The following is a 27,926-nucleotide window of genomic DNA, read 5'->3' as shown; positions in this document are numbered from 1 at the left end:
CTGCTGTCAGGGCCAGGAGGAGGAGCCCGGCCGGCCGGCTGCGTTAAGTGGCACTGAGCTTCGGGGAGGGAGCCGAGGTGTGCCCAGCTGCGCGTGGGTTTGGGAGGTATGGCATTGGAGAAAGAGAAGACCAAATCATCAGAGGCTTGAGGACGCAGGTAACTTTTAAACGTTTGTCACTTCTAATGTTAGAATTTTAACCCTGGAAATGCTACTTCTATTTTTCTGCCAATTGATACTGATTTTTAAAAAAATGCAGTTTTCCCATTAAAAAGAAAATGGAGAATTTTTGTTATGCATTTTCCAATTCCTTGATACCTGTCCCAGGGAAAGACAGAAGAGCTTCAAAATTTCATACTCTTGTCAGTGTGCTTCAGTGTGAGGAAAAAAAAAAAAAAAGGATTGATATTAATAGGTTTATTTTAGGAAAAATATATAAAAATAACATAAATATAACAAGTATCTAGAGAAATGAGACATGTATTTGCCTTTTTATTGCTTCCTGTCTACAGTAATGACCTGTTCCTTGTTTCACTTCTCCTCTCCTTTTAAAATTACAAAATACTGTCTCATACATAAAAATCTTAATGAAAAAGGCTAAGAAAACCTGTCATACTCTATGCAGTACTTTACATATTTCATTGTTCCTTCAAGATTCAGTTCTGGATTGATGTATACTACAAAAGTCTAATAGCTGGCCGTGGCATGAGAAAAGAATCTGTTTATTATCAGAAGCTCACCACCTGACCAATCTTATTTTTACGATCGTTTCTGTCTAATGATACTGCTTATGAATAGATGCGTAGGGAAGGCTTAGGATCAAAGAGTAAACCACAGATTTCACAATGTTTCCTTGGCAAAACAACATGTTGATTTGGCTACTGCACTGGAATCTGCAGACCTTCATTAAGGGTGTTTTTCCTGGGATTACATGGGCTGCCCTCTTCTTTTTTGCCTTCCTAAGACAAACCTTTGTCCAGGACCAGCGATCAGCAGTTGCTGCAGGCTGGCTTAGCACTTTGAGCAGAGCTGAGCTGTCGTAGGGAAGCACACGGCTCTTTGCTTTAGAGCTATTTCAGGTCTGGGAGCAGTCCCATTTTAGGCCTCAGAGCAGGTCTCCAAACCTTGTTTACGAAGGAGTCGGTGACCGGGGCATTGATCCGGGCAGGGATTTTGTGTGCCCTTCCAAAGCAGCTGCATCCTCACAGCAGCTGTTTCCACATCGCTCCCTGTCCGCTCATGCCCAGGGCAGCCCCTGCTTTTAGACAAAGGGCATGGGCTGGGAACTCAGGCTGGGTAGTCCCACCAGTAATTTCTGGAGAACAGGGGGCTTTTTTCTGTGCTGCTCTGCTGGAGGCAGTAAGCCTGGGATTTAAGAACAAACTTGTCGGTTGTCCTGGTATCTGCCTTTTGAGAGTCAAGTCCTGTCACTCATCTTGGAGAAACACTGCTTGGCATGGCAATGCTGTTAATGGAGAAAAAGGCAGCCGTGCGTGTGGTAGAAAGGAGGGGCAGCGCCAGTCAGCACACATGGCTGCGAGGAGAGGAGGGAAAAATCACAGAGCACCTGCAGAACTAACTCTTCCCAGATTAACTTTACCTTTTGGACCTTGTTAAGGACGAAAGTGAAGGCGTATCCCAAACTGTAAGGTGGCAAAGGCCATCTGGAGGTTTGCCCCAGCATCACCGCTGTGCGGACCTGCTCAGCACACGGGGTGGCTGCTCCTGCAGCTGGCAGCTTGGGACCTGTGGCCACTGCTGGGTCCGTGCTGACCGGTGGGTAAACGGGTATGGGCCTCACCCTGCTGCCGGAGGTGAGCCAGAAGGAGCTGGTGGCATGGATCTGCAAGCACCAGAGATGCTACCAACTGGTAGCTTTGCAAGTCTGAGATTCCCAAACTGGGGACGGAGTGGCACGCGCACATCAGTTCGAAGTCTTGTTTTCAGGAAACCTACCTTATATTCTGCTTCGCTGGCAGACAAAGCTTTTCACAGTCATTTGGACTGGAGAAAGGATTTATTTAACTTGAGAAATGCCTGAAGGTCTTATAGATGAAGAGGTGCAATGCTCGTGCCTATTAATTGGTCCCAGCATTGGCAGATGGTTTGAGGAGAGAGCTATTAAGTGTGGCTGAAGGGCAGAGCTGTGCAGTGCTCTGCCGCAGCGTGGCATAAAGGGAAGGCTTGTGGTGTAGGAATCAGTGAAAAAATGCTATTGCCCTTAATGCAAACATGAAGGAGCTGCGGTTGGGCTTGTGGTTACGGGGCTGGGTGGGAACATTTTCTCTGCTGCTCAGGGAACTGTTTTGGCAGGTACCTTGCTCACTCTTGTGCTAGGCCAGTGACTGCGGGTGTCAGCTCTCTGCCATTCTGCAAGGGCAGCTCCCTTCAAGTCTTCGCCTGTGTGGCTAATGAGAGCTCAAACAACTTTTGTTTCTCTGCCTCATTTTTCTCCCTGAAGAGAAGATCCAGACAAACAGTGGCAGATCCTGTCCCTGTCTTGCTGGGTTAGGCACTGTTTTCATGTTCTCTTGGTACTGTAAGGGCCATAAAAAGGAAATAGTTCCGTGTTAATAGCAGTGGTGATGCAACACTCGTTCTTCTCAGCTTTGGAATTCCACTCCCAGTCTTCTCCCATGCTTGGGAGATGGGAGATACTGGGTGGAAAAGTAGACACTTCCTCTCTGTATGGGAGGACTATTCCCATGGACCTTGTTTTGAGGCTCGTGCAGTGGTGAAAGGCTGCTGGGATGAGCAGGAAGAGCAGGATTTGCATGGGCTTGGAGCCTGGGCTGCCCAGCAAGGACTGGCATGCAGAGGGGGATGCACAGTGCTGATGGCAGGGCTGAATTGGTAAATGCGTCGCCGATGTTTTGCCAAGTGGCTCTCATCCTTCATTGCAGTACGTGCTGCGTGTAGGCCCTTCTCTGCTGCATTCAGGCAGCTGCTGAGCATGTGGGCGGTGGGACTGAGCCCCAGCCCCAGCCCTGAGTGCTGCATGTGGCCATGGAGGATGTCCCATTCTGCTCCTTGGGAGACGGCCTGCGCTCATCCTGCCACTTCGGCAAGAGATGACGTTACCTGGTGCAGCTGCTGTCTTAAACAGGTGATGGGAGGAGAGGCTGACAGGGCGCAGTCCTGGAAAGCCTCCTTCCATGCTGAAACGCAGGTACCTGCTGGTTATCCACTGCAGTCAGTGGGACCTGTGGAACCCACAGAGCTTTGGGCAGGATGATGGTTAAAGGCTATTCACAGTCAAAGAATTTAGCAAGGTTTGTTGTATTCCCTGTACTCCTTTGAGAGGTCTTTTATCACAGGAAGAGACTTTGCTGTCCCTTTATCCTCATCAAAATCCAGCCTCTCTTTCAATGCTGTTTCCTTCATTTTCACATACTGCAACTTAGTCAGCCCTTTTTCCTGGCATACTCAAAAAGTAAATTCCTCAACAGTTACTGAACTCACTCTTTTGCTCTTCCTCACAAATTGCTGTTAATGTCACCTTTCCTTTTGCTCAGTGCTGACTGTCTGTAATCGTGCTGAATGGCTGCTGTTGCTACTTTTAGGTTTTGTGCCAGCTTGCGTCAGGACGTACAGGGATGTCGTCACTTCACACACCTTTCGTTTCAAAGCTTCCTGTCCACTAAAACTACTAGCAACGCGAGAAGCTATTCTTCCTGGAGCTGAGAGGTGTTCGCTTCGTTGTGTTGCACAGCTCTTCGGGACATTCCTGCCTTCGCTTAGGCAGGGTCAGTCATTACCTGCCTGCATTCTCTACCTTCAACTCTAATGTCTCTTCTCACTCTCTTCTTGCTCTGATACAATCCCTGTGTTGCACTGAGGCTTTTCAATGCTGCTCACTTACAGGTGGTCTCTGTTGCTCTCTGTTCTCCCTGCTGAGCGATCGGTGCAAGGGGTTTGGTGTTCAGTTGTCACCTCACTGCATGTTCTCCTCCAGCTTCCTGCACTCAGCTTGTGGTGGCTGTGGCTCGCCTTCATCTCCTCCTTCCTTCAGCTCAGAGACCTTCCTTGAACTTTTTAGGGTAGGTGTCCATGAGCAGTCAATAGCTACTAAAAGAAACCACGGATTGTCTTTGGGTTTTGTTTTCTGTGTGTACGAACTACCTGAGGATCATCGGGGTTCGCTAAATTTTAGAAAAGCCCGATAAGGAGTTTGGACGCTCCCCACAACAGAGGAAAATTCTCAGGGCCATACTGGCATAGGACTTCTTAAAATAGTTAACGTCTTCATCCGGAGGAATGCACTGACCCGTTTAGGTGGCGCACTGACTGCATTGTTGAAATGTGTGTGAAAAGTGCCTGATGGCGGTGGTATTCAAATACAACACCGCCAGAAAAACACATGAACAGCACTGGATGCGTGCCAGAATGTTCAAGTAGGCTTCTAATTTTAGTGTAGAGCTTTCCAATGGCCAGCTGTAGATACCTCAAAATCTCCAAAATCCCTGACCTCCTCTGAAAATATTGGCCTAAATGCTTTACAAGTCATTTACATTGTTAAAAAAGTATTAACAAAGCTTTATAGAAATGAGTAATCTTTAATAATTGGCTTCATCTTCTCACGCAGTACACAACTGCTTATTTTGAGAGAAATGCTCAGCGCAGCTTGAAAAACAACAACCAATGCCCCTGCTAGCAGAGGAATGAAGACCAATAGGATGTCATAGCAACTCAGCTATCCCTAATTTCGGTGACGTTGGCTTTCAGAACTGGAAGTGCCTGGATGTGACTGCATGCATACATGTGCACATTATGAAACAATTGATTGCTCAATGAGTATTTTTAATTAATATTTTCATTTTAAATGCCCCATTTACCCTCTTCACACAAGGTATTTTTGCCACGTGCAGCTTTGATTGGAGTAAACACACTCCCTGCAGATAGCTCCTTCAAGCTGACTCATTGATATCTTTTTTTTTTTTCCTTCCCACGACTCATCCTTTAATCCCTCTTCTGTTTTCTGAAGTGATCTGTACACAGTCGTAACAACCCCAGGAGTTAAAGAATCAGAGGACTGGGGCAGACAAAAGGATGGCAGGTAAAAAGTTCTGTGAGGTAAAAATATTCTTATTAGTCCATGTACTTTTTGGACTTAATATCTTTGTAATAAGTAACGCTTCAGGTTACTAATTTCTCTATCTTCAGTAGGTGAAATAAGTTATTGTAATGCAAATGTACTAAACAAGGTGAAGTGTCTGTTGGTTTTGTTTGCTGTTTACATAGTTCGGGGTCATTCTTGCAGCAGATGAAAAAATTGACTGAACTGTCTCAGTTATAATTAAATGTCCTAAGCAGTTCTGAGTTTTATTGCAGCAGGAAAATGGTTGAAGGCTTCTTTTTTTTAAGATCTTAGTGAAAACAATTTGCATGCCAGAATCGATTGATATCTTCAGTCTATTTTTAGAAACTTAGCTTCTTAATTAGGGATTTTAATTCTGCTTTGCAAAGCTCCAATTTGCCCAACTAGGGGGAAAAGCAGAGCTTATGCAGCCTACGAAAATCTGAGGCTGGTTTGCTCCGGTGCGGATTGAGCTGGGAGCCCCAAGCACCTTCTGCTCCTCCAGGTGGTTTCCCCAGTGGAGGAGCTTTGTCAGGCACCACAAAGAGCACAACACGGCGTGCACTCCCAGTGGAGGGCGAAGGCAGGAACTGGCAGGGCTGGCCTGTGGTAAAGGTACATTGTGCTTGTGATTGATCCCCAGAATTTAGGAGAGCGAAGAAGGTGGCACCTAAGAGATGTCACATTTCCTTTCCCTCAGCCAGAAGTGGCAGTACGGAGCGGGCGTCCTTCTAGGAAGCAAAACGCAGCGTTACCTGCCAGCATCGGCTCCGCAGGGTTGCATAAGGCTCATTTAGTGCCCGGTAATGAACTTAATTTAAGCATGCACGTCCCTGCCCTCGCCTTCTTACTCCGCGCCGCGGACTTGCGAGTTTGCTTATGCTAAAGGGCAGAGCAAAAATAAATTTCCATACTCCCAGGCATGTTCCATCGGCCTGTGCCGGCGCGCGGGCCGCTGTCCAAATAGTTTGGCTATGAAGTGCGCTCGGGCTGCGGGACAGGCTGCGACCTGCCCTTGAAGCGGTGGCACGGGGTCCGGCTTCCCTGCCTGCAGCCCCCCCGCCACAGCCACGTCACCCTCACAGGACCCTGGGTGCTGTGTGGGGCTTCGAAGGGAGGCGAGGGGCTTTGCCACCGGGGAGCGTGAAATAGAGGTCGGGCAGGGCTGGGGCTGGGGCAGGGCCCCTGCCTGGTGCTTGTTGTGTACCAGGGGAGCCGGGGGGGGGTGCCCAGCACAGGGCCTGCGGGGCGGGGGCCGTGCAGTGCCCCCCCCTCACGGGACTACAACTCCCAGAACCGCCCGCGGGTCACGTGGTGCCGCCCGCCGGTCACGTGCCCCGCCAGCCCCTTTGTTTTGAGCGGCGCTGGCAGCGCGACCGGCGGCGGCGGCGGGGAGAGGCCCGCACGGCTCCGCTCCTGCACCGCACCGAGCGCCCGGCTCCGAGCCTCACCGCGACACCGGCACCGGCAGCAGCACCGCGGGGCGCAGCGCGGCCCGGCACGGCCCCTGCTCGGCTGTGAGTGCGGGGCGGGGGGCGGTTGGCGGTTGGCAGCGCCGGGCTCCCGGGCGCTGTGGGGTGGGCACCGGGCGCTGCGCTGAGGCGGGGGCGGACGGAGGGCGGCGCGGCCCGGCCCGTTAGGCACGGGGCACGGCGGCGGAGGGGCCGGCGGAGAGACGGTGCCGTGCCGGATGCCGTGTGTACGAGTGTGTGTGGGGATGTCTCGGTCCCACGCGCGGGGCCCAGGCGGCGGAGCGCGGGGCCGGGCGGTCCCGGACCCCCCCGGTGCCCCCCGGTGCCCGCGGCCGTTCCGCCGCCGCTGCCGCCTCCCCGCGCCCCCCGGACGACGAGGGGGGGGGGAGCTCCCGCGGGCGCTGATTGGTTGGGCGGGCGGGGGGAGGCGGGGCCTCGGCGCGGAGCTGGGCGCGGATTGGTCGGGGCGCGGGGGGGCCGTCGCTAGGGCGGCCCGGGGTGAAGGTGAGCTGGAGGGCGCGCGTGCGCGCGGCGCCTGGGGGCGAGGGGAGCGGGCGGCGGCGGCGCGCGTGCGCATGGAGGGGGGGGGGGGGGGCGCCGCCATTTTGTGCTCGGGTCGGCGCCGCCCGTGAGGGAGCGGGGCCGGTGGCGGCCTGCCCCTCGTTTACCAAAAACTTAGCTTAAAATCTGCACCTGATAAAGGTGTTCTTACTTTGTTACCTTTTTTTTTTTTTTTGCCTGTGTGTGTGGCTTTTTTTTGACTTAATTAATCATAGTCTCATGTCCAAATCAGTTCCTGTTTTTGCCTGATGATTTTTGAGGACACTTAAGCTTTTTATGTGTCATGACCTTGTTTATTACTGAATCTTGGTATTCGGAATATTTTTTTACCCATAGTAGTGACTTTAGAAGACTTGAGTGTCATCCAAGCACTAAATTTCTCCTGCAAAACAATAAATAATGGTAATAAATGAGTCCCTTAAAACCAATATCTTTATATACATCACAGAGAAGGAAAGAAATGCTGTGTTTACTGGAGGGAAAGCTTACACTTCTTTCTGTCTTTTTTTTTTTTTTTTTTAAGAACTTTGAGCACACGTTGTGGGTTTAGCAGCGTGTTGCAGTGGATAACAATCCCTGACTGGTGTTTGTGGTGTCTGTACACCTGAGGCGAGGCACGCGTGCAGGTCGAGCTGTTTGAAGCTGTTAGCCAGACCTGCACTGGAGTTACTGGGATTCGGGATGGAGAGGGGAGAAAACTTCATTTTCTGACTTTGGTTGTGTTGCCTCAGGAGATCTGTTAAAAATACCGTGCCAGGTAGCAGCAGGCGCGATGTTCTGTGGCAGTGCTGGGGCCTGGGGACGGTCCTTGCCCTTCCCCGGGGTAGCCACAGGTACCCAACACCTCCTTTTTCTCCCTGAACAGATGGTTGCCAGTCCTGCCATGCCACACAAGCGCCAGCGTTGACCTGAGAGAGCAGCGGGTGCCGGCACTGGGTGGAAGCCACCTCCCCTGGCAGCAGCAGAGGCTCAGCTTCAGGTACTCTGAAACTGCACCCTTAGGGCGAGCTTTGAGGGAGAGCTCAGGCACGCCTGCTGACGAGCTGTTTGTCAGCAGCCTCGCCTCTGTGCGGGCTGCACATTTCTCCTGTTTCTCTCCGTCAGTTCTGCTTCTGAGCCCAATTGGCTCTGCGATTAAAAAACAAAACCAAATCAGCCAGCACGTGGTTAGCTGTTGACAGAGCTGTGGAGGAAAGGGGAGGGATAAAAAAACATGGGGGTGTTGCTGTGGGGGCAGGATGAGTTCAGAGTAACAAAGTAATTTGTACAGGAACAGTTTACTGATACAAGGTGTCAGGGCAAACATTGTGTGTACCTGGTTTACTGACCTCAGAATGACAGCTACCCTGAGGTTATTTCTGAGGAACCTCTTCTGTAGATAAGCCCACAAACAAGGTAGACCTTAAGGAAGTAGAAGAACTTGATCTTCAGTAAACCCAGCTTAGTCTAGAGATGTGTGTGCAGGTAATATTCATGTAAGAGCCATGTCGTTAAAGCATTTTTAAAACCTGTTGATGTAAGTGTAATTATTTTTTCCTTTCCATTTCTTTTGAATAGATAGCATTGATTTGTTTAAGGTCCTTTCTTGGTGTCCCTTACTCAGACAAGCAGCCCAATGCATTCTGTTTTTTTTAATATATCTTGTAATAATTTCCAATAGTTGCCTTTAGGGATTTTTTTTCTGCTTTGTCTAAACTTACTGTAGAGATCTCAGTATGAAAGTTACCCCAAAAATGTTTTCTAATGCAGAGTCTGCAGGCATGTGTAGTTACCTTTGTATACACTGAAGATGCAGCCAGGTATGTCTTTTGTCCCCCTTTGTGTGTTAGACAGCTCAGCATCAGGCACAGATTCCCCTCTTCTCTGCCAGCTATGAGACTGAAAGATGGGGCAGGCAGCTGGAAGTAGTGGCATTTTAAGACTGCCAGAGCAAGATTTGCAAGAAAACTGAACTGTAGGCATGTCTGATGGAGCTGAACATGTGGTAGTGTTATAGTCTTACATAATTACTTAGTTTAAGCAAACCGACAGAAGTAATTAACTGGGTAGAAATCGAATCCTAGTATATACAAAACCAGTCCTTTCTGCAGTGGAATACAACTCTTTTTCCATTCTGGTCTCTTACCCATGATGACGTGGTATTTATCCCCGGCTTAATTTTTGCTCTATGGATTTTTTGGTCTCTCATCTCTTTAACCCATTATGGCATTTAAAAACAAACAAACAGAACCACCATCATTTGCTGACCAATTTTGTCTTATTCCAAGTTCCCAGCATAAAGGTGATGTTGCTTCTTCCAGTGAGCAGTCTTTACCCAGAGGCTTTATTTCTGTTTGTAGTGATTGCATTATGCAGTTCTTTTAAGACTTTGAACTGCTCACGTAATTGATTTTTTGAACATGTTTTTTCCCCCTCTCATGCAATATGCCAGTGTCTTGTTTCCGATTTCAGGCTAGCTTTGCTTTGGAAAAGCTCCATTAACTTCAGTGAAATTCTGACTTAAAACTGACACCAGAATCAAGCCTTTACTGTTTGTTTTCATAGGTCTGTTTCCCTTTTCTACTGCTGGTGCTTTGTTTCTGCCCTCTTTCTCACTCTGAGTAGCGTGGAGTTAACTGCAGATTGAGCCCTGTGTAAGGGTTAGGGTGTTAACAACAGAGCCGTTGAGAGAGGGTGGCTGCAGCAGTGGTGGTTGTTGTTCTTGGTTTTTATGTGGCCTGCGTCATTACGGGGTAGAACAGTTGTGAAATATCTTGGATAGAGTATCTGTTGCAGATCAGGCTGTGGAATTATGCCTTGTTAACTGATTGCCTCAGAGATTATACTAGATATGCTCATCACAACAGTGTTTTTCAGACAGTGAAGTGACACTTGATCTCATTTTAATTCAAGTTAAAGGAAGTATTTTGTAGGATAAATGAGCTGTACCAAGAATCTGTGTAAATGTGTGTGAGAAATTCTTTATGGAAAATGATAATTCAGAAACATCTTTTCTCAACAAGTAGATGTATAGCATGTATTCTTGGTCGTTATAAAGACAGTATCTTTTAAAGGTGCTGTGTTCATTTAAAAGAATGTTTTTTTTAAAGGAACAATGCCTTCTTTTTTTGGGTATTCTATATTAAGCGATGGTGCAGCCAGATTTGGATTGGGTAATTGCAGCTCTGAAAGACACTGGCATGTCAGGAAATGAAAATTGAGTGAGGTACTAATGTTTACTGGCTGTAAGTGGGGAATGAGGGAAACTGAACATAATCTCTTGGATTATTTAGGGAATAAATACTTCTGTAAGTTTTAAAGTAATTCAGTATATGGCTTTCTAGACTTGGAAGTGCATTTGGAGTGGCATCTGTGTCAGCCCCATGTGGGCGTTCTGCCCAGCTTCTTGCTGCCTCAGTATATTTTGGTGGGCAGTCATCGAGTTCATTTTAAAGTTCAGGAGAGGCAAAGAGCCCTGTTGCTGCTTGATTGGTTGATCATGTTACGTCTAATATGCAGTACCTGCAGAATCAGCTGCATTTTCTTTACCTGAAAACTTGAGATTTGGCATTTACTAACAGTATTTTTGCAACTTCAGCGCTCTGATAGTATTACTGTGTGTTTGTGTGCTGGGGGAAGTTGTACAGCATGTTCTTGAAACCGGAAAGTGAGCAGAAATGTTGCTAGTAATTTTTTGCTAGTAGTACTTTGGAAAACAGAAAATCCTGCCTTTACTCAGTAAATTGCCCTTGGTCCCAAGTTTCAGTATTTTTTTTATGCAAGTAAACTTAATCCTTTCTCCATTCTGTTTTGCACATTAGTGGTTTACACTCATAACTGATTAAATCTTATCAGTGAACTAACTTCTAGGTGTAAGGAACAAAAATGTAAAAACAGTTCTTACAGTCCAAGTTGTTCATTGAGGTAACTGAAGGTTGTTAAACACTAGTGTTATAAAGCTGTATTATGATCAACATAAATCACTCCTTTATTTTCGTTATTATCTCAACTGAATTTTTATGTTGCAAATTTCATTCTTATTTTTTTCACCTTTTGATAGTGTTAAGTGGAGGCTCCAGCTGAAATGAGGATTCCACTGAAAGAATGAGAAAAGCCCGAGCTCTGAATCTTTATCCAGGAAGGCCCTTGGTTTCTGTCAGTAAAGTGATTTGCGAGAGCTGAGGCCTCACTTTATTTATCTTGAATGCTAAGGCAATGCCTGCGGTGCTGGGACAGACAGAATTTGTCATCAATAATGCCTGTGCATAATATATGTACATTGCATAGGGTATGGTTTATATTTAACACACAACAGATGATGCTGCATTGCCCTGCACAAGGTCATTTGCCCTGTAATACTCTGTCACCTCTAGAAAAGGTCAAAACTTGTGCCAGTTATTACAGTGACCAAACAAGTGTCTTGTCTAATTATTGTGATGTAGAATATACCAAACTGAATACTGAAGTGTTTTAATTTTTCAGACCGTAGCACTGCAAAGGAGAAACTCAGACAACTTTTCTCAATGACTCTATAGCCAACTAATGTAACAATGGTACTAATATTGGGACGCAGACTGAATAGAGAGGATAGTGGGATACGAGATTCCCCTGCAACCAAGCGGAAAGTTTTTGAAATGGACCCAAAATCGTTGTCAGGCCCTGAGTTTTTTGACTTCTCCTCGGGATCATCGCATGCTGAAAGCATTCTCCAGATCTTCAATGAATTCCGAGACAGCCGGTTGTTCACAGATGTCATTATCTGTGTGGAAGGACGGGAGTTTCCCTGCCATCGAGCGGTTCTCTCAGCCTGCAGCAGCTACTTCAGAGCGATGTTTTGCAACGATCATAGAGAAAGCAGAGAGATGTTGGTGGAGATCAACGGCATTTTAGCCGAAGCCATGGATTGCTTTCTGCAGTATGTGTACACTGGCAAGGTGAAAATCACCACAGAGAACGTGCAGTATCTCTTTGAAACATCCAGCCTCTTTCAGATTAGTGTTTTACGTGATGCCTGTGCCAAGTTCCTGGAGGAGCAGCTGGATCCCTGTAACTGCCTGGGAATCCAGCGCTTTGCCGATACGCACTCGCTCAAGACACTGTTCACCAAGTGCAGGAACTTCGCGCTGCAGACATTTGAAGACGTGTCCCAGCATGAAGAGTTCCTTGAGCTGGGGAAAGATGAGCTTATTGATTACATTTGCAGTGATGAACTGGTGATCACTAAGGAAGAGATGGTGTTTGAAGCTGTCATGCGCTGGGTGTACCGGGCAGTTGAGTTGCGAAGACCAGTGTTGCATGAGCTGCTGACACATGTCAGGCTCCCACTACTACACCCAAACTACTTTGTTCAGACTGTAGAGGTGGACCAGCTGATTCAAAACTCCCCTGAGTGCTATCAGCTGCTGCACGAAGCCCGGCGGTACCATATCCTTGGAAATGAGATGATGTCTCCCAGGACTAGGCCACGCAGGTGAGGAAATAATTTTTTTGACTTCTTCCTGTAATAGGAGGACACGGTTTGATGTACAGATGTTTGGTATACACTCCCAGAACAAAAATATTTTTCAGACAATTTTATTCTCTGTTCTGGAGCACTACAGTTACACCTGTGTACTTCCCCACAACACATGAAGCCCACACATGTCTACAAAATAGAAATAAAGGAGTTTTTTTGCATAGATCGTTCCATTGCTATGGAGTAAATGACCACTTGGGTAAGTTCAGCTATTTGACCTTGTAAGTAAAATATTTTCTGAAGGTTAATGTTTGCTGGCTGACATCTTATTTCATACAGTGGTAACATCTTGAAAACAGCTTACTATGCTGTAGCAAGTAAACAATTCCATTTCCCAAACTTCTTTCTTTTTATAACAGTTAAGTGCACAGTGTGCCAAAAAGGATATGGATAAGGATATGCATACAGAACATGTTGCATTGCGGAATGCTTTACAAATGGAGTAGTATAAAAAGTTGCAGTAGACAACAGAACAACAGGTTCTGAACTATAAAGAAACTGTATCTTTCATTTTTAAAGAATTACAAAACAGTTCCTGAAATACTTCATACTTATTCCATGACATTTGAATAATCCAGTATTACTGCTCCTTAATAATGTGTCACAAAAATGCAAATGGTGACTGAATTTGCAAGAGGAAGACCATACCTGGCATTTATGGTCAGTGGTGGCTATGATCCTCCCCCTGCCCCCAAGAGAACTTTCCCAGTAAGAGCTTTACCTCTGCCTGGTAGTTGACATGACAGTTTGTTAACTCCAGCTGATTTAAATTGCAGTTTTAAAATCATGTGCTGTGCTGAGGTGATGCAATGATCTAGTCTGGACAAACAGTTAGATTGTGTTAGGAGTTACTCCTCTTTGTTTATTCTTATTCTTAGTCATACGTGGTTGCTGTGCGGTGACTGTGCAGGAAACCTTAATTTTTTTGGCATGTGTTACAGGCCTTCCTATAGGGCAAAAAACATTTGGAAACCATTTGTCCCATTAGTGGCTTTCCAGTCTTGAATCCTGCTGTGAGAGAAGAAATTCCTCTTAAACTTCTTGCAGCCCTGCTGTCTGGCTTTCAAAGCAGTACAGTGCCATGGAGGGTCGAGGCTTTTGGTTTACTGCAGGTTGGCAACTGGTGAAGTCTCAGAAGCCTTCCCTGAGCTTGGACCTGCGGGGGGAGGTGTGGTGATCTGAGAGCTTAGACCAAAGACCTTGTTTTGTGAATTGGAGGGGGGGCTGCATCTCGTGGTATTTGGCGTGGTGTTTGTAAGTTTATTATTCACTTTGATAAACAGCGAAGCACCTTTGCTTAGACCCAAAACCTTTCTCAGAGTACATGGTATATGAATACGTACCTGGGGTTCTGAATAGACTCACAATGGCATTCCCATTTGTAAATTCAATTCCTTGTATAATGCAGGTGATTTTGGGGTGGGTGTCTGTGTTTTCACTGCTGGACTTAATAAGCCACGCTGAATTTGAGTAGGCAGGAATGAGAGAAGTAATTTACAAAGAGACGCTGGCTGGCCTCCCAGCAGGATTTTTTCCCCTTTTCTATATTACATTCATGAAATAGTTCTTTGTCATTTGCTTCTGTTGCCTATTTGTTTTGGTTGCCTATAGCAAAAAGAGGTCTTGTTGTAAAACAGTTACCAGGTCCCACTTTGCTGATGTTCTCATCACACCTTTTCTGGGTGTTTCTTGTGGTTTTAGGGAGGAAAGGACACTGGGAAGGTTTTTTCTTTCTTGACTTCCTCTAAATATTTTTTAAATATATGGACCCTTTCTAAAGTGAAACTGTGCAGGATCAGAAGCTTCCAAACCAATGCTTTTACTGAAACTTACAGAAATTAATTGTGGTTCCTTGTATGGGTATATATGCAATTATGGGTAGAGTGGATTCTACATGTTTCTTTTTAGGAGAACAGTGTAGATTGCATTTTTGGTTAACTTTTTTTAAGCTACTAAAGAGTTAACTTGAAGTAAACAAAAGTTTAAAATATGGGGTAACCTGCTCACTCTTTTAATGTTGTATGCCACTAGCCATTGTTGACAAACACACGAGGTCTTTCTGAAGTTCTTTCCAGTTACATTCATGAAATGACAGTGACATCTTGAGGTTGTCTCACTCCTTTCAAGTCTCTTGTCCCCTGCTGGCTGTGCTGCACAGCAAATCTCCAAGCCAAGGTGAAGCAGCAAGCAACAATGATTTTCCATATACAAAACAAAGCAGGCTCTTACTTCTGCGTGGCTCAAATTATCTTCAGATTTTCACATACCTGTGAGTTCTTTAATCACACAGCTCCTTTAAAGATGTCTGGTGTGAATGTTCACTTTAACAGGTTAGGTGTTACAACTTTTATACATCTCAACACATTCTTTTTGGCTTTTAGTAAAGTTTTAATGTAATTCCTTGTTTTTTCTCCAAGGAGATGACTTTATTTCACTGCACGTTTGTCATCCCATTTGCTACACAAGTGAATTAACAGGAGAAAACGTAGTAACTTAAAAACCTTGTAACTTATCTCCTGAGTTTAAAGTGTTTTCGAATGGAATCTCTTCAAATTACTGGAAGTTCTTCAGTCCAGCTAACACAGTGATGGTTTGCATTGTCACCTAGGCTAAAAGTCTGCATACAGCTCTGGACCCCCTTGGAAACCTCTTTTTGTGATGTCCTGGATTATGATATTCTGTTATCTGTCTTCCACTCTTCCATTATCTGACCCCTAAGTAACCACAGGGTCTCTCCTGGAGTCTCCTAAGTGCCTGTCTTAGCTCACCTCTGATACTCTGCTCTCACTGTTACCTTTGAGTGCTACAAGGAGGGCTTCTTGTACTGCTGGCTGAGATCATGTCTTCTCTGGGAATGGCAGCTTCTAGTCTCCATTCATATACAGCATTAGTTCTTTTCTGGCATTAGATGTTGCCTGAATGTTCTTTGTGTGTATTCCCCCCTATGCTTTTTTAATTGATGTGTCCTCTGTCACCTACTAGAAGACTTTTTTGATCTAACTTTAAAACCTCTGCAGTACAAGGCTCCTTTAAGAAGTAACAGAAAATTTTTACTTTTTTTTTAACTGAAGTAATTATATGGCTATGTAGGTAATAAAATTTTGAGAAAACACTATTCCTGTGGATTTAAAATATTCTACTGAACTAATATTTCCTTTAAAGAGCAAAACTCTCATTGCAATTCATAAAGAGCCCTATCCAATCCAAGTTTTTTCATTTAATTTTAAAATAAAGATTGCTAGTCTAGCACAGTAAGCTTTTCATTAAAGCAAAGCCTTGGTTCTAGTCTAAAAAGCAATCAACGAACAAACATCTTCTGTATGTGCAGTTAGTTGATATGTTTGGGCTTGCTTCTAGGCAAATTGAGACAGATATCTTGCTCTTGAGAAAGCTCTTTTCTTTTTCTGGGTAATACTTTGCTGGCACAGAAAGTTCCCCTCCCTTAATCTTTGAGAGATTCTTTTCAGAGTCGTTCCTCTTAAAAACAATAACAGTAAATACATAGAAACCAGGAACCTGTGTCGCTTCAAAGCTGAGCAGCTGAAGAGAGTGTTTCTTCTGACTAGTTCAGGTGCGTAAACGTGCTTCCTCTGTTACAGATCTCCACTGCATAATCTTATAGTGCATTTTCATTTATTGTTGTCTTTATGTAAAATACTTGGAGAAGAAAGTGAAATGTAATTTATGATGTGTGGTGACAAGGAAAATAAGAGCTAGTTTTGTTCTTGATGCTTCAAAATGGGGGAAATGGCATTGGGTTTTATAAGCTAGTATGTGTGTAAGTCCACATATTAGGAAATTTGGATATAGATCATGAGATTTATCTCAAATACAATCAAAAGGAGATTTTTTGAGAGGAGACTGCAGTCCACAGCAATGATACAAATGAGTTCTCTATTCATTTGGACATCAAAGTTAAAAAGATCAAAGTTGAAAGAAAACACAGGACAACAAAAAGGCTTACTAAAAATCAAGTCAGTGTTGCATTGTTATACTTGGTTAGTAGACGACAGTCCTTGAAATAACTGTCAGTGCAGAATTCTTTTTAAAAAAAAACTTGAAAAGAGTAGATTTTGAGAAATGCTAATAACTTACAGGTTTTAACAATTAAATTGAGTCATAATTTGATTTGTATGTAAAAGATGGTACATTCAAATGTGGATTAAAATACAATGAGTTTCTATTACTGTGAATATGGAATATGTATAATGCAGAAGGATCGGGCTAGTTGGATAAAAAGAACATGAAACAGAATTTTAAAAGCTTATTTGTATGTACTGCAGACTGTCTTATGCTAAACTTTTCACCAAGTTCTAGTTCTCATTTTATGGGTGAATTTTTGTTTTAGCATTCCTTAACGTCTCAGTCTGTCACTACACTTACTCTTCTATATTTGTGGTGCTTTTTTTTTTTTAAACCGCATTGTTTCTAGGATTTTTTTTTCTCTCCTCTTTATTTTGAGGACTCTGCCTTCAGTTTTCCTTCTCCAGGAAATAACCTAAACATTTTAGAGGTGTTTTAAATTGTGTAATACTTGAATAGTGTGAAGTGCTATAAATTTCATAACATTTGATGGGAACAGGGACTGGTTTCAGTGTGAAGAATAGATAATTACAGTTCAGCAACAGATTACTCACCTAATTGTCTAAGACCTCGAACATTTTTCTGGTATCTCTATGCACCCAAAGTCTATTAGACTGTGGGCTTCCTGTATTTTTAATTGTTGGGATTTCTTTACTAGACTACTCTGCAGTGTGACTCCATGTATGCAAAAAAAAAAAAAAGGTCTGTGTGCTAACATCTCATATAATGAGACAAGAGGAAGCAATGAAAACCTGTCATAGTTTGGGGGGGAGTAGTTAGAGGAGAGGGATGGTATAGGAGCAAATAGTAAGCTTTCTGGTTATTACTTTTTAAGCAGTTTTTGTAGACAGTGCTGTTTGACTTTCATGTTCTAATAAATAACATTAACATCTTAGTTTTCTGTTTTTGCTTTTTTAGATCAACTGGTTATTCAGAGGTGATAGTTGTTGTTGGAGGCTGTGAACGAGTTGGAGGCTTTAACCTGCCATATACTGAGTGCTACGATCCTGTAACAGGAGAGTGGAAGTCGCTGGCTAAACTTCCAGAGTTTACCAAGTCCGAGTATGCAGTGTGTGCCCTACGGAATGATATTCTTGTTTCAGGTGAATAATCATTTTGACTCTTTTGATTTCAAGCACCTGAGTTGGGGATATATTTATGCCAGCCTTTATGGGAAAATGAGCAATGTTTTAAGACACCTCTCATTCAGCCTTTTAGGAAGGGTAGATGTTATGGTACAGCTGATAATTTAGATATTAAGTACCATATGTTAGTTTAACCAAAGAATCTGTCTCCCGTTTGTCATTTGAGCAAAACTTCCACAAAGAAAGTGGATGCATGGATCAAATAGAGGGTAACAGCTAAGAATGTGTCATGAGGCATGAACCCTTAAGATAACTGTTTGGAGTGTTTCATCCAGATAGTGATACTGAAGGAAATCTGGGCAAAAAGCCATTAGATTATTTCTTGAGATTTGAATGCATTTTAGTATGATATCAGCATGTTATGGTTCACAGAAGTAAAGTCATAGAATCATACAGGTTGGAAAGGACCTCTAGAGCATCAAGTCCAGCCTTCAAGCTAGTGTTGACAAGTCCACCACTAAGTCATGCTATTAAGTTCTACTTTTACATGTTTCTTGAAGACCTCCAGGGGTGGTGACCAACCACTTCCCTGAGCAGCCTATCCCAGTGCTGCACAACCCTTTCAGTAAAAAAATTTCTCCTAATATCTGACCTAAACCTCTCCTAGTGCCTCCCCTTGAGGCCATTTCCCCTCAGCTTCTCACTTGATGCTTGGGAGAAGAGCTCAATCCCCACCTCACTACAACTTTGTTTCAGGTAACTGTAAAATACAGTAAGATCTCCCTGGGCTGCCTCTTTTCCAAGCTAAACAACCCCAGCTCCTTCAGCCACTCCTCATAAAATAACTTACTGTATCTTTTTATTTTTTAAATCCACTGAAACTGATTTTTCCAATCAAGTATAAAGATCTGTATTGCTGAAACAGGATATAATTTTATTACACACTGTGGAGGGGCATGTTGGAAGTTGACTGTTCTCATTCAAGCATGAATTTATTCAGATTGACATATTTGTTTTTAAAGGCGGAAGAATCAATAGTCGGGATGTTTGGATTTATAACTCTCAGCTTAACATTTGGATCAGAGTTGCCTCCTTAAATAAAGGCAGATGGCGTCATAAAATGGCTGTGCTTCTTGGTAAAGTAAGAGAAGTATATTTATAATTTATTTAGCTGTGATTCTACATGTATAAGAAAATAGTGGAGAAAAACATACATGTACATATTTAGTTTTACCTTGTTGCACTCCCTATCAAATCATATTTTCAAATAAAATAATGCTTTAAATAACTGTACTCTTGATCAGTCAGATGCTATTCATGGATATGAAAATCATGTTACTTGTCAACAGTTCTTTGATCTTTTCATTGAACTGTCTGATCTCCAAGAAGCAACTTCTTTGCAGGCAAACATATATCAGGATTTGTCCATTTCAAAAATGCTTTCAAAGTTTAATGGTTTATGTAGTTATTTAAAGCAGTACTGCTTTCTGTTACCCATTTCTGTGCTCTTTTATTTACTATTTTATATTAAAGTTGAATATATTACTACGAGAAGATAGAAATTTTTAATGTATTTTAAAGGCATACATGCCTTTACGTAAAAGCAACTGAATCTGTTAATGAAACTTAGGGAAGGTGTGTGTGTGTTGCCCCTTGGAGCATTTCTTTTTAGAAATGGAACAAGTGAAGGGAAGAAGGTAGACACAAATGATAACGAACTCTGCTTCTTAAGTATGAGAGAAGCAACAGGAAAGAAAGGAGGCTTATGAACTGAGAAGGAATATCTTTGTAAGCAAGGTAGGGGGTGAAGAAGGAGAAAAGCAAAGATACGTGCAGGTGGACTTTTTGCTGTTGCTGAATGTAATCTTTAACAAGTGAAATGCAGAGAAGTGCCTTCTCTTCCAAGTGCCATTCAAGTAGCAAGCTTCTGTGTTTTATTATAATGCTATGCTTTGGATGTCTGTTTGCAGTATTCTTCCACGTGTGACTGAATGGAAACTCACCTGGGAGTTTTTAACTATTATAAAGAATATGGCCTACCAATCTTTTTAATAATAGTACCCCTTCACTAATATAACAAATTAGGATTTCTGCAGCATTAAATTAATTGAATATTTAAATGTAATAACTAATAATGAAATAATACTTTTCACCACTTTGCATAGGTATATGTTGTTGGAGGATATGATGGGCAAAACCGCCTCAGCAGCGTGGAGTGTTACGATTCATTTTCCAATCGATGGACAGAGGTGGCTCCCCTTAAAGAAGCTGTGAGCTCTCCAGCAGTCACAAGCTGTGTTGGCAAACTGTTTGTGATCGGGGGTGGTCCTGATGACAACACGTGCTCTGACAAGGTTGGTTAACTGGAGTTGTATCTTCTATCCACAGTAAAGGGAAATGCTGGCTTAAAAATACATCGTGCTGAGATCTGTTTTAATCAGTTTGAGTGGGGGATGGAATTACAGTACAAAAATATGTAGTAGAAAACATTAACTAATATTCTGTGACTTGGTCTCATTAGTGTGCTATTACTTGGTCTCTGTCATGGGTACTGTCACTGGCTTCATGCATTAAGTGAGCTGTGTGAATGCTTAAATCAAAGTGTTGGGAAAATGGTGTTAAATACAGTGCATATAAAGATGTTATTGATATATGGACCTAAATTAATATTGACTTAATTCTCTTGGTAAGTAACTGATTCTCGTTATAACCTCTATGGGTTTGCCATGTTGTAATTTCAAGTAGACTTCTAATACCATGTGCCTGTTTGTTTTCAGGTTCAGTCTTACGATCCCGATACTAATTCTTGGTTGCTCCGTGCAACTATCCCTATTGCGAAAAGGTGCATTACAGCTGTGTCATTAAACAATCTGATCTATGTTGCTGGTGGTCTTACCAAGGCAATATACTGCTATGATCCGGTTGAAGACTACTGGATACATGTACAGAATACATTCAGCAGACAGGTAATAAACACTGAAAGATTGTAGATGCCTGAAAAGTAATTTTTTTACATGAATATATTGACAGGAAATGCATAGAGACTTGTTTAGCCCTGGCAAATTGCATCTCTGATTCTACTTCATCTATGTAATTCAAAACCTCACAGAAGAGTTTCTAAACTAGTAGTGTTTCATCTGAATGTCAGTTAGCCAGCCCTATCTTTGTTTGAGAGCAGTTACTGTTGGATGACACTGTAACAGTATGATAGATAACATTTAAGTGTCTAGAAATTGATCTCTGTCAAGCTCTATTACATGTTGTTTTTTTTAATTTAGATTGAAAATAGTACTTTCCTTTAAGTTGAGTAAAGCCTTTCAATGCAACAAAAAGCATTGAAGGATGTGTTTACAGTGTGGGAAAAAAATACTATTTAGCATGAAATATCTGACTTAAGCAGTGAGAGCTGTATCACTTCAATTTATGGAATACTTGGCAGCACTTAAAAAAAAAAAAGTGTCCCCTCAGTAGTACAGTGTGTGTGTGTGTGTTGAGTTTTCCCTATGTTCTTTAATATCTGACAATCACCTCCTCTGCTGTTCCTACCTTGACAAAGATGTTTTTTTTTTCTTTCCCTCTCTTTTCTATGTTTTCTGCTCAGTTCTGTTTTACTGGTTTTAAGGAAAAAATAAAACTCTTAACTTTCTTGTCTCAAATATGACATAGTGTTGTCACCTCCTACTCATTCTTTCTTAGTCATGTTTTTATCTTATCCCCTCTTTACATCCCTCTTTATCTGTTACTCCTCCAAAGTGCTTGTTCTTTTTTTTTTTTTTTGCATCAATAGTACCTGCTGTGGTCCCTTTTCTGAAAATCTTTTATCTTTCCCCTTTCATTATCTCACCTATTTAAATGGTCATCTCTGAGTATGATATTCAGCTGTATTCCACTGTATCCCTTGAGTGAGCTACATAAATTGAAGGCTTGGACCTGAAATAGCCCTTTCTGTAGGATTGTGTTGCTGCTTTCCCCAACTGCTGAGCTTTCTGCTCTTCTTTTTTTAGAAAATAACAAACAGTCTGTTTACAAATGGCAGTTACAATGCTGTCCTTCAACTGGGGTAGATGTGCAGGAATTGAGATCTTGTTTTTTTCAATAATCATGTATTCACTTGTATATTTTGAAACAGGAGAATTGTGGCATGTCTGTGTGTAATGGAAAAATCTATATCCTTGGTGGAAGACGAGAAAATGGTGAAGCCACAGACACTATTCTTTGCTATGATCCTGCAACAGGCATTATCACAGGAGTAGCAGCTATGCCCAGGCCAGTATCGTATCACGGCTGTGTGACGATTCATAGATATAATGAAAAAGGCTTTAAACTGTAATTTTTTTTTCTTGGGGGGGAGGAGGAAATGGCAGGATTGAATCCAATGGTCTGCTGCAAGACGGGTTTTTAAATCCTGAAGTGGGAAAATGCCCTTTCCTAAGTGTCATGAAAATTGTATCCTGTGCCTTTAAAAAAAAAAAAAAAGCAGGGGTTAATTTAAATTAAAACTAGTCTACAAATCTGTATAGTTACCAGAGTATGTTGTACTAGTGATCAGAGAGGTTGCCCTATGTGTGTTAAGTAGTTAAAATCTTGAAAGCTTTTTGGGAAAGTGCCTTCACAAGCACTTGTGCCTGTGTCCTAAGAAGCAATACCTACAAGGTTTCAGGTTCTGCTAATTGAAAAAATATGTAGCAAATAAATTTTCAAAGTATCTAGTAATAATTACAGTTAAGAAAAAGCTTGTCTAATTACATATGCAAAGCATTCTTACAAGCAGATTATTTGGCTTAACCAAATAGATTTTAAGATCATGCATGATTTGGGATTTAAATAAAAAGGGGGGAGGGGGCGGAGGGATGATTTGAGCTACATAGGACAAATATTAGAATACTTGAGAAATGCTTTTCTCTGAAGGAGATCAGTGACATCTTGGTGGTTTTGTGAGCCACTGCAACATACTACAGTGCTGATTGCATACCTTAACACTATGGACCTTATTCATAGTGTTACTAAATGCTTGTCAGAAGTACAAGGTTACATGACATGGAAAACTAGCGACTACTGGGGTGCAGGTATGCATCTGTGAAGCAGATTTGGAATCCTGGTTTTTAACTTCCTGAATAATATGACTAAAGCCTGGAAGTTGCTGGGTTTGTTCTCTGCTCAATGTGAAGCATCTCTAAACTACTCAAGGAATAAAGGAAAGAACTTTGAATTCTACCGCTTTTCTGAATTGCATTATAAATTACCTGGTAGAAGAGGTAGGAACTCAGGTTGTACCCTACAGCTTACAAATTGGTCTTCCAGATCTGTCATTTGCAGAGATGGTGGAGTTACCCACCAAGTATTTTCTGGCCTTCCTTCAGACAATCACTCAATTTGACTACTGTATAAGCTGCTTGGCCACAGATGGAAGAGGTCCTGGAAAGGTCCCTTGTGTCACTAGAAAAAGAGCTGTGGAGCTGACCACATAGCCATGTGAGGGTAACTCCCACAAAACATGTTTGGCTAATTTTGAAGCCTAGAAAGTGCCTGTATTTCAACCCAGATTTTTTTTGTAGTAAAGGTATTTCTTTAATCTTTAAAGTCCTCCTTATATTTGTGTACTCTGTCTCATAGTTCCAGTATAGTTATACAACTGAGGCACAAATTCTTGAGAACTGAGATAGCACTTGAGAGTTGGAAAATGTATAGTACTTTCTATGTACCAGTTTGCTATTAATCACCAAAAAACTCAGGAACTCCCTTTCAAATGAATTCTGAGGACAGCAGCCAGTAGGGAAATTGGTCAGTGCCAGGGCAGAGAAAAACGTAAGGCTCCTGCAGAAGCACCCTGGCCTCAGGGTTCTGGTCTACATGCTTGCTCAGGAGGGTGAAAACAAGCACCATCTCTGGAACGTCGTTTGTTCCTCTGGACTCTCTTCACCATCTGTTTTCCCAGAGTATTTCTTCATGAGATGGAAATTCTGACCCTCAGTGAAGCTATGCCAAATTGGGAGTCGTCATTTTCAGTAACATATGGTCGTGACTTTTAAAGAGCACTAGGAGCTGCACTTTTGTGATGCATTAACTTGTAACCTCAGGAAAGGACGAAAATAACAGTTTTGGGCTGAATACCAAACGCTGCTTTGTATATGTTAAGAATATTGATAAAATCTCTGCATGTCAGTGATGTAATTAGGAAATGGGTCCCTGAGAACACATTCACAATGCCCTGAATAGGAAGCCATTTGGTAACATAAGACTTAAATTTAATCCTTTTCTAAGTTTCTTGTGCCTGCTTGCCAAGTGTTACTTTGAAAAGGTTATTTCAGTACCTGTGAATAAGGTCCATCAATAGCAATAGTAATTGCCCAATTAATGATGTTATATACTAACACTGTATAGTTTGTGCTATTGTTGTAAATGACAATGTAAAAAATGATAGGAGCACTTCATTAGAGATGCGGTTTGAAAAGTATTCTCCCTTCCTTTGATTTCCTTCTCGTTTGTATTAAGATGTGTGATGTTGATTGTCATGCTAAACTGTTTTTAAACATTCTTGATTCAGTGTCATTTAATGTATAGGTATCTCTTAACCTGGTTATAATACTGCACTATGTAAATACAGCTTTTTCTGGTTTTGAAAATACAGCTATAAACTGAAATTTCTTAATTATGTACTGCTACCTATTTTTGAAAATGAAAGTGTTTAATGAACCAGTAAATGCAGAAATGTAAAGAGAAGCTTTCCTCTACAGCTACAGTTCTTGAACCTGTACTCAGTGCTGAACAGTTAGGCGTGGAGTATTGCTGAAAGGGCAGTTACTCATACTATGATTTCCTCAAAACAAACAAACAAGTCTTTTGGTTTGAATCTGTAAGTAATTTTCACTTGTAACCTGCTCTGTTTAGAACAGTATTTTTAGATGTACTAGAATTGAACAATTCAACTTTGGTTTAATGAAAATGTACTGCTTTCCTAGAAGGATGCTTTATTCAGGAAATTGCTTTCCTGAGTCACCTGTTCTCTGATGCATTTCATTTAGGTGTAGATGGATTCAAAGATTAAAACTCTGACTTTTCTAGCTGATAGTTTGTGGTTGAGCAGTAAGTTGTGTTGTTTGCATGTTTTGTTGTTTTCCTCTCAGCCAGGAGTGAAAACTGAATGTCTTTCAGTATAATCAAGACTTTCATCATGCATGGTAACAGGTTGGCACCAAAGCAGGGCCACCTGTTTAAGATGTAATTTGAGCTTAACCATGCACAAGAAGAGGGGATCAGGTGTCTCCAAAGTCACACCTAGAACAAAAATCAAGAGTTGGCTAGTATCTCACTCCACTAAACAGATAAATGTTATGTGTTTCACTCTTAAAAAGAAACCAGAGTGAATGTTTTCCTTCTCCATTTTGCTATCCACTACTTCCTGCTTGAAACTTCATGAGGCATCCTTCTATTCTTAGCAGTATGATGTTAACTGAGAAGAAAGGTGATCTTGCCTTGTGGCCTGGGTTTGAGAAGGCTCTATATGGAAAGCTTGAGTATTGTATTGCAGCGTAGCCCATGGCCACCTGCTTTTGGACAGCCTCTGCATCCCTTTGTCTCGGTTGTCAAGCATACAATGCTGCCTGATAATAATTTGGCTTAGCTGTAGGCTCCCCTCTTAGTACTGCCTAAAAAGGCATAACTTGTGGCATCTCTTCCATTTGTACTGCTAGACAGTTAATTTTACAGTATGGGCCTCATGTACATTTTGTCAACTAAGCTCTGTGCTTTCCAGGCTATAGCAGCAAGAATCCATAGTTGTTTGTTTTTAATTAATTACCCATGCAATTCTCATTAAAGGCTGCTCATTTCATGGGTATCTTTAATGCAAATGATGCTGATATGGGCCTTTATGATAATTCATTCAAGCTTTATAAATGAGGTTTTTACCACTGCAAGACTCAGAGGCTGCTGACGCAGGAACTGGAGGTGCTCACTTTGACAGGCTCACAGAGGAAGCTTTGATTACCTGTGCTTGATGGTCACTTGTGCTTGAGAACAGGGGCACAGCTGGCTGCTCCAGCTTCTTCCTCAGATAGCTGAGCTTACCACCTATTTATTACCACCTATTGTAGATGAGAGCTCAATTTATTCTGTGTTTGTTTTATTTGATGGGCAAGGACAAGAGAAAGCAGTCTCACTTGCTCTCAATTTCCAAGCAAGGCACAGGGGTGTGCTGGAGCTGCGCCTTGTAGCAGGTAGGTAGAGCTGTGAACTTGCTCCAGCTCCACAGAGACCACAGAGTAGCTTGAGGGGAGGATGACAGCAAGAGAAAACAAGGGATTGTGCATTTTCTAGGTTTGCTGAACCAAGACATTTAGGATGTTCAAAGACATCTAGGATGTTCAGCTTGCAATTACAGATGCTGGAACTCAGTTGGTAAAAAATACCATTTATTGAGACTCCTAACTCAGATAAAGATGCATACTTGGTCAAGGGCTTCTAGAGGCAATGTTCAGGAAATGTAATGGTTCATTTCTCCTACTTGCCTAACTGGACAAGTATATCTCTTATTCCATGCCTGAAGATGGCAAAAACCAATTCAAGAGCATTAACGTGTGATCACTGTGAGGCAACGTGAATGTTTTTGTCTGAATGTAGACCTGTGAATACAAGAAAGTACAAATCAAATGTTTTGTTGTGCCTGGTTAAAAAATCTGATATATAAAGGTTCTATAAAGTAGAATCTTTTTCAGATGAGATTTTTATGCAAAAATTTGCTATCTGATCGGGGGCCAAACAGTGATTTTTTTTATTTATGTATCTAGTATACAAGTTTCCACAAGTTCCATGATTTCATATGGCATTAATAAATATCCATCTCACTGTCGTTCAGTTTATCATGGTCATGTCAGTGCTGCGAGTGTTACCACAAAACAGTAAGCAGCCTCATCCTGGCCCCAAACCAGATGCACCATGTCCTTGTGTCAGCTTCTTCCATAACTAATGCTATGCATAAATTTGTTACTCAAAGTATATAGCCCTCATAAAATTACTGAGAACTCTACAGGAACTTTTTTCTACTGAAATGCTCCAGTCTATACTCCTGTTTATGTGCACATCCATGTGTGAATAGTTTCTTGATCATTTTATGATAATACTGTTCTGAGTAAGGCATATAAAAAGGCCCCTTGTACAGCGTGTTGATAATGTAATTATGGCTTCCTTTGTGTCATTAGTTCCAAAGAAAATAGCGCGTTAATATTGAAAAATTATTTGTGCCTTGAATTCACTTACATTTTTATCTGTTGTGAAAAAGAGTTTGGATTATTCTTCCTGTTTATTAGGATCGGTCTTACTATCTGGACTGTTGATGTCCTTCCAAGAGAAATAGAACGGTTAAACCTGTTGCTTAGATTGCACCTAGAATGCTTTCATTATTGCAGTGCTATGGCAGACTGAATCTAGGGAAATTTCTTTTTTTTCTCTTTGCTGTTTTCAGCACTCCTTAGTGACAAGATTCGAGTTCAGTCTTTGATTTCCTGTCCTTAATATGTACAGTTCTCTGTTTCTGAACATGCTGACTTGTCAGTTGTGAGCATCTTGTTCAATATACACCATACAAAGCAGTAATATGATGCAGCACAGCAATAAGCGAAATCAAGAGACTTGAATGTAATATACTATTACTAATTTCATTTATGTAAATGCTAGACCTATGTGGGTCGTTCCCTTTTTGGTGTACCTGTAGCACTTTGGATGAATAGGAACTACTTGGCCATGGAAAGAAAGTTTACCTCCTGAACTTTTATCCAGATGCTATTTTTCTCTTCACTTGAAATCATGCTTCGATTTGACTGAAGAAAACAGCAGTTCGTGTTTTTCCTTGCCAGTTTCTTTATTAACTGAAACGGGAAAGGTTTAAGCTCTGCTGGGAGCTGATCTCGCCTTCAAGGACGATCTGGTGCAGCACAGATTACACCTGGAGAAGCGGCGCAGACGGCTCGGTGCGAGTCATGGCGCATACGTCTCCAGGTTGTGCTGACAGCAGGAGCGCGACTTTGTCATGTAGTGCAATCGCAATAACATTTACCTGTTACGTTTAAATGTATTTCTTGCATAATTCTTTGAAAGTTGTGTTGTATTTTTTTTTTAAGTTCAATGTACCTAATAAACAGTTGCCTTTTGAATAGTTG

At 42.2% G+C, this 27,926-nt stretch overlaps 1 protein-coding gene across 3 annotated transcripts; it reads left to right on the top strand.

Moving 5' to 3' along the window:
• On the top strand, nt 1-27,920 carry KLHL24 (kelch like family member 24). Of its 3 annotated transcripts, none has more exons than XM_005014358.6 (8): nt 1-158; nt 7,976-8,089; nt 11,572-12,559; nt 17,606-17,790; nt 18,795-18,913; nt 19,938-20,126; nt 20,550-20,738; nt 21,902-27,920. In XM_005014358.6, the coding sequence occupies exons 3-8, from the start codon at nt 11,640-11,642 to the stop codon at nt 22,100-22,102; spliced, it is 1,803 nt and encodes a 600-aa protein (XP_005014415.1). In that variant the 5' UTR covers nt 1-158; nt 7,976-8,089; nt 11,572-11,639; the 3' UTR covers nt 22,103-27,920. The 3 variants fall into 3 exon arrangements, with proteins under 3 accessions (XP_005014415.1, XP_021124434.1, XP_027320105.1); XM_027464304.3 differs by lacking the exon at nt 1-158 and adding an exon at nt 6,538-6,594; XM_021268759.4 differs by lacking the exon at nt 7,976-8,089 and having other exon boundaries at nt 49-158.
• The last annotated feature ends 6 nt before the right edge of the window (nt 27,921-27,926 follow it).

The sequence above is a fragment of the Anas platyrhynchos genome, chromosome 9, assembly GCF_047663525.1.
Source record: "Anas platyrhynchos isolate ZD024472 breed Pekin duck chromosome 9, IASCAAS_PekinDuck_T2T, whole genome shotgun sequence".
In the NCBI taxonomy this organism is placed as follows: Eukaryota; Metazoa; Chordata; class Aves; order Anseriformes; family Anatidae; genus Anas; species Anas platyrhynchos.
The sequence above is the reverse complement of the archived record's forward strand: the minus strand, read 5'-3'. Positions and strand labels throughout refer to the sequence as shown.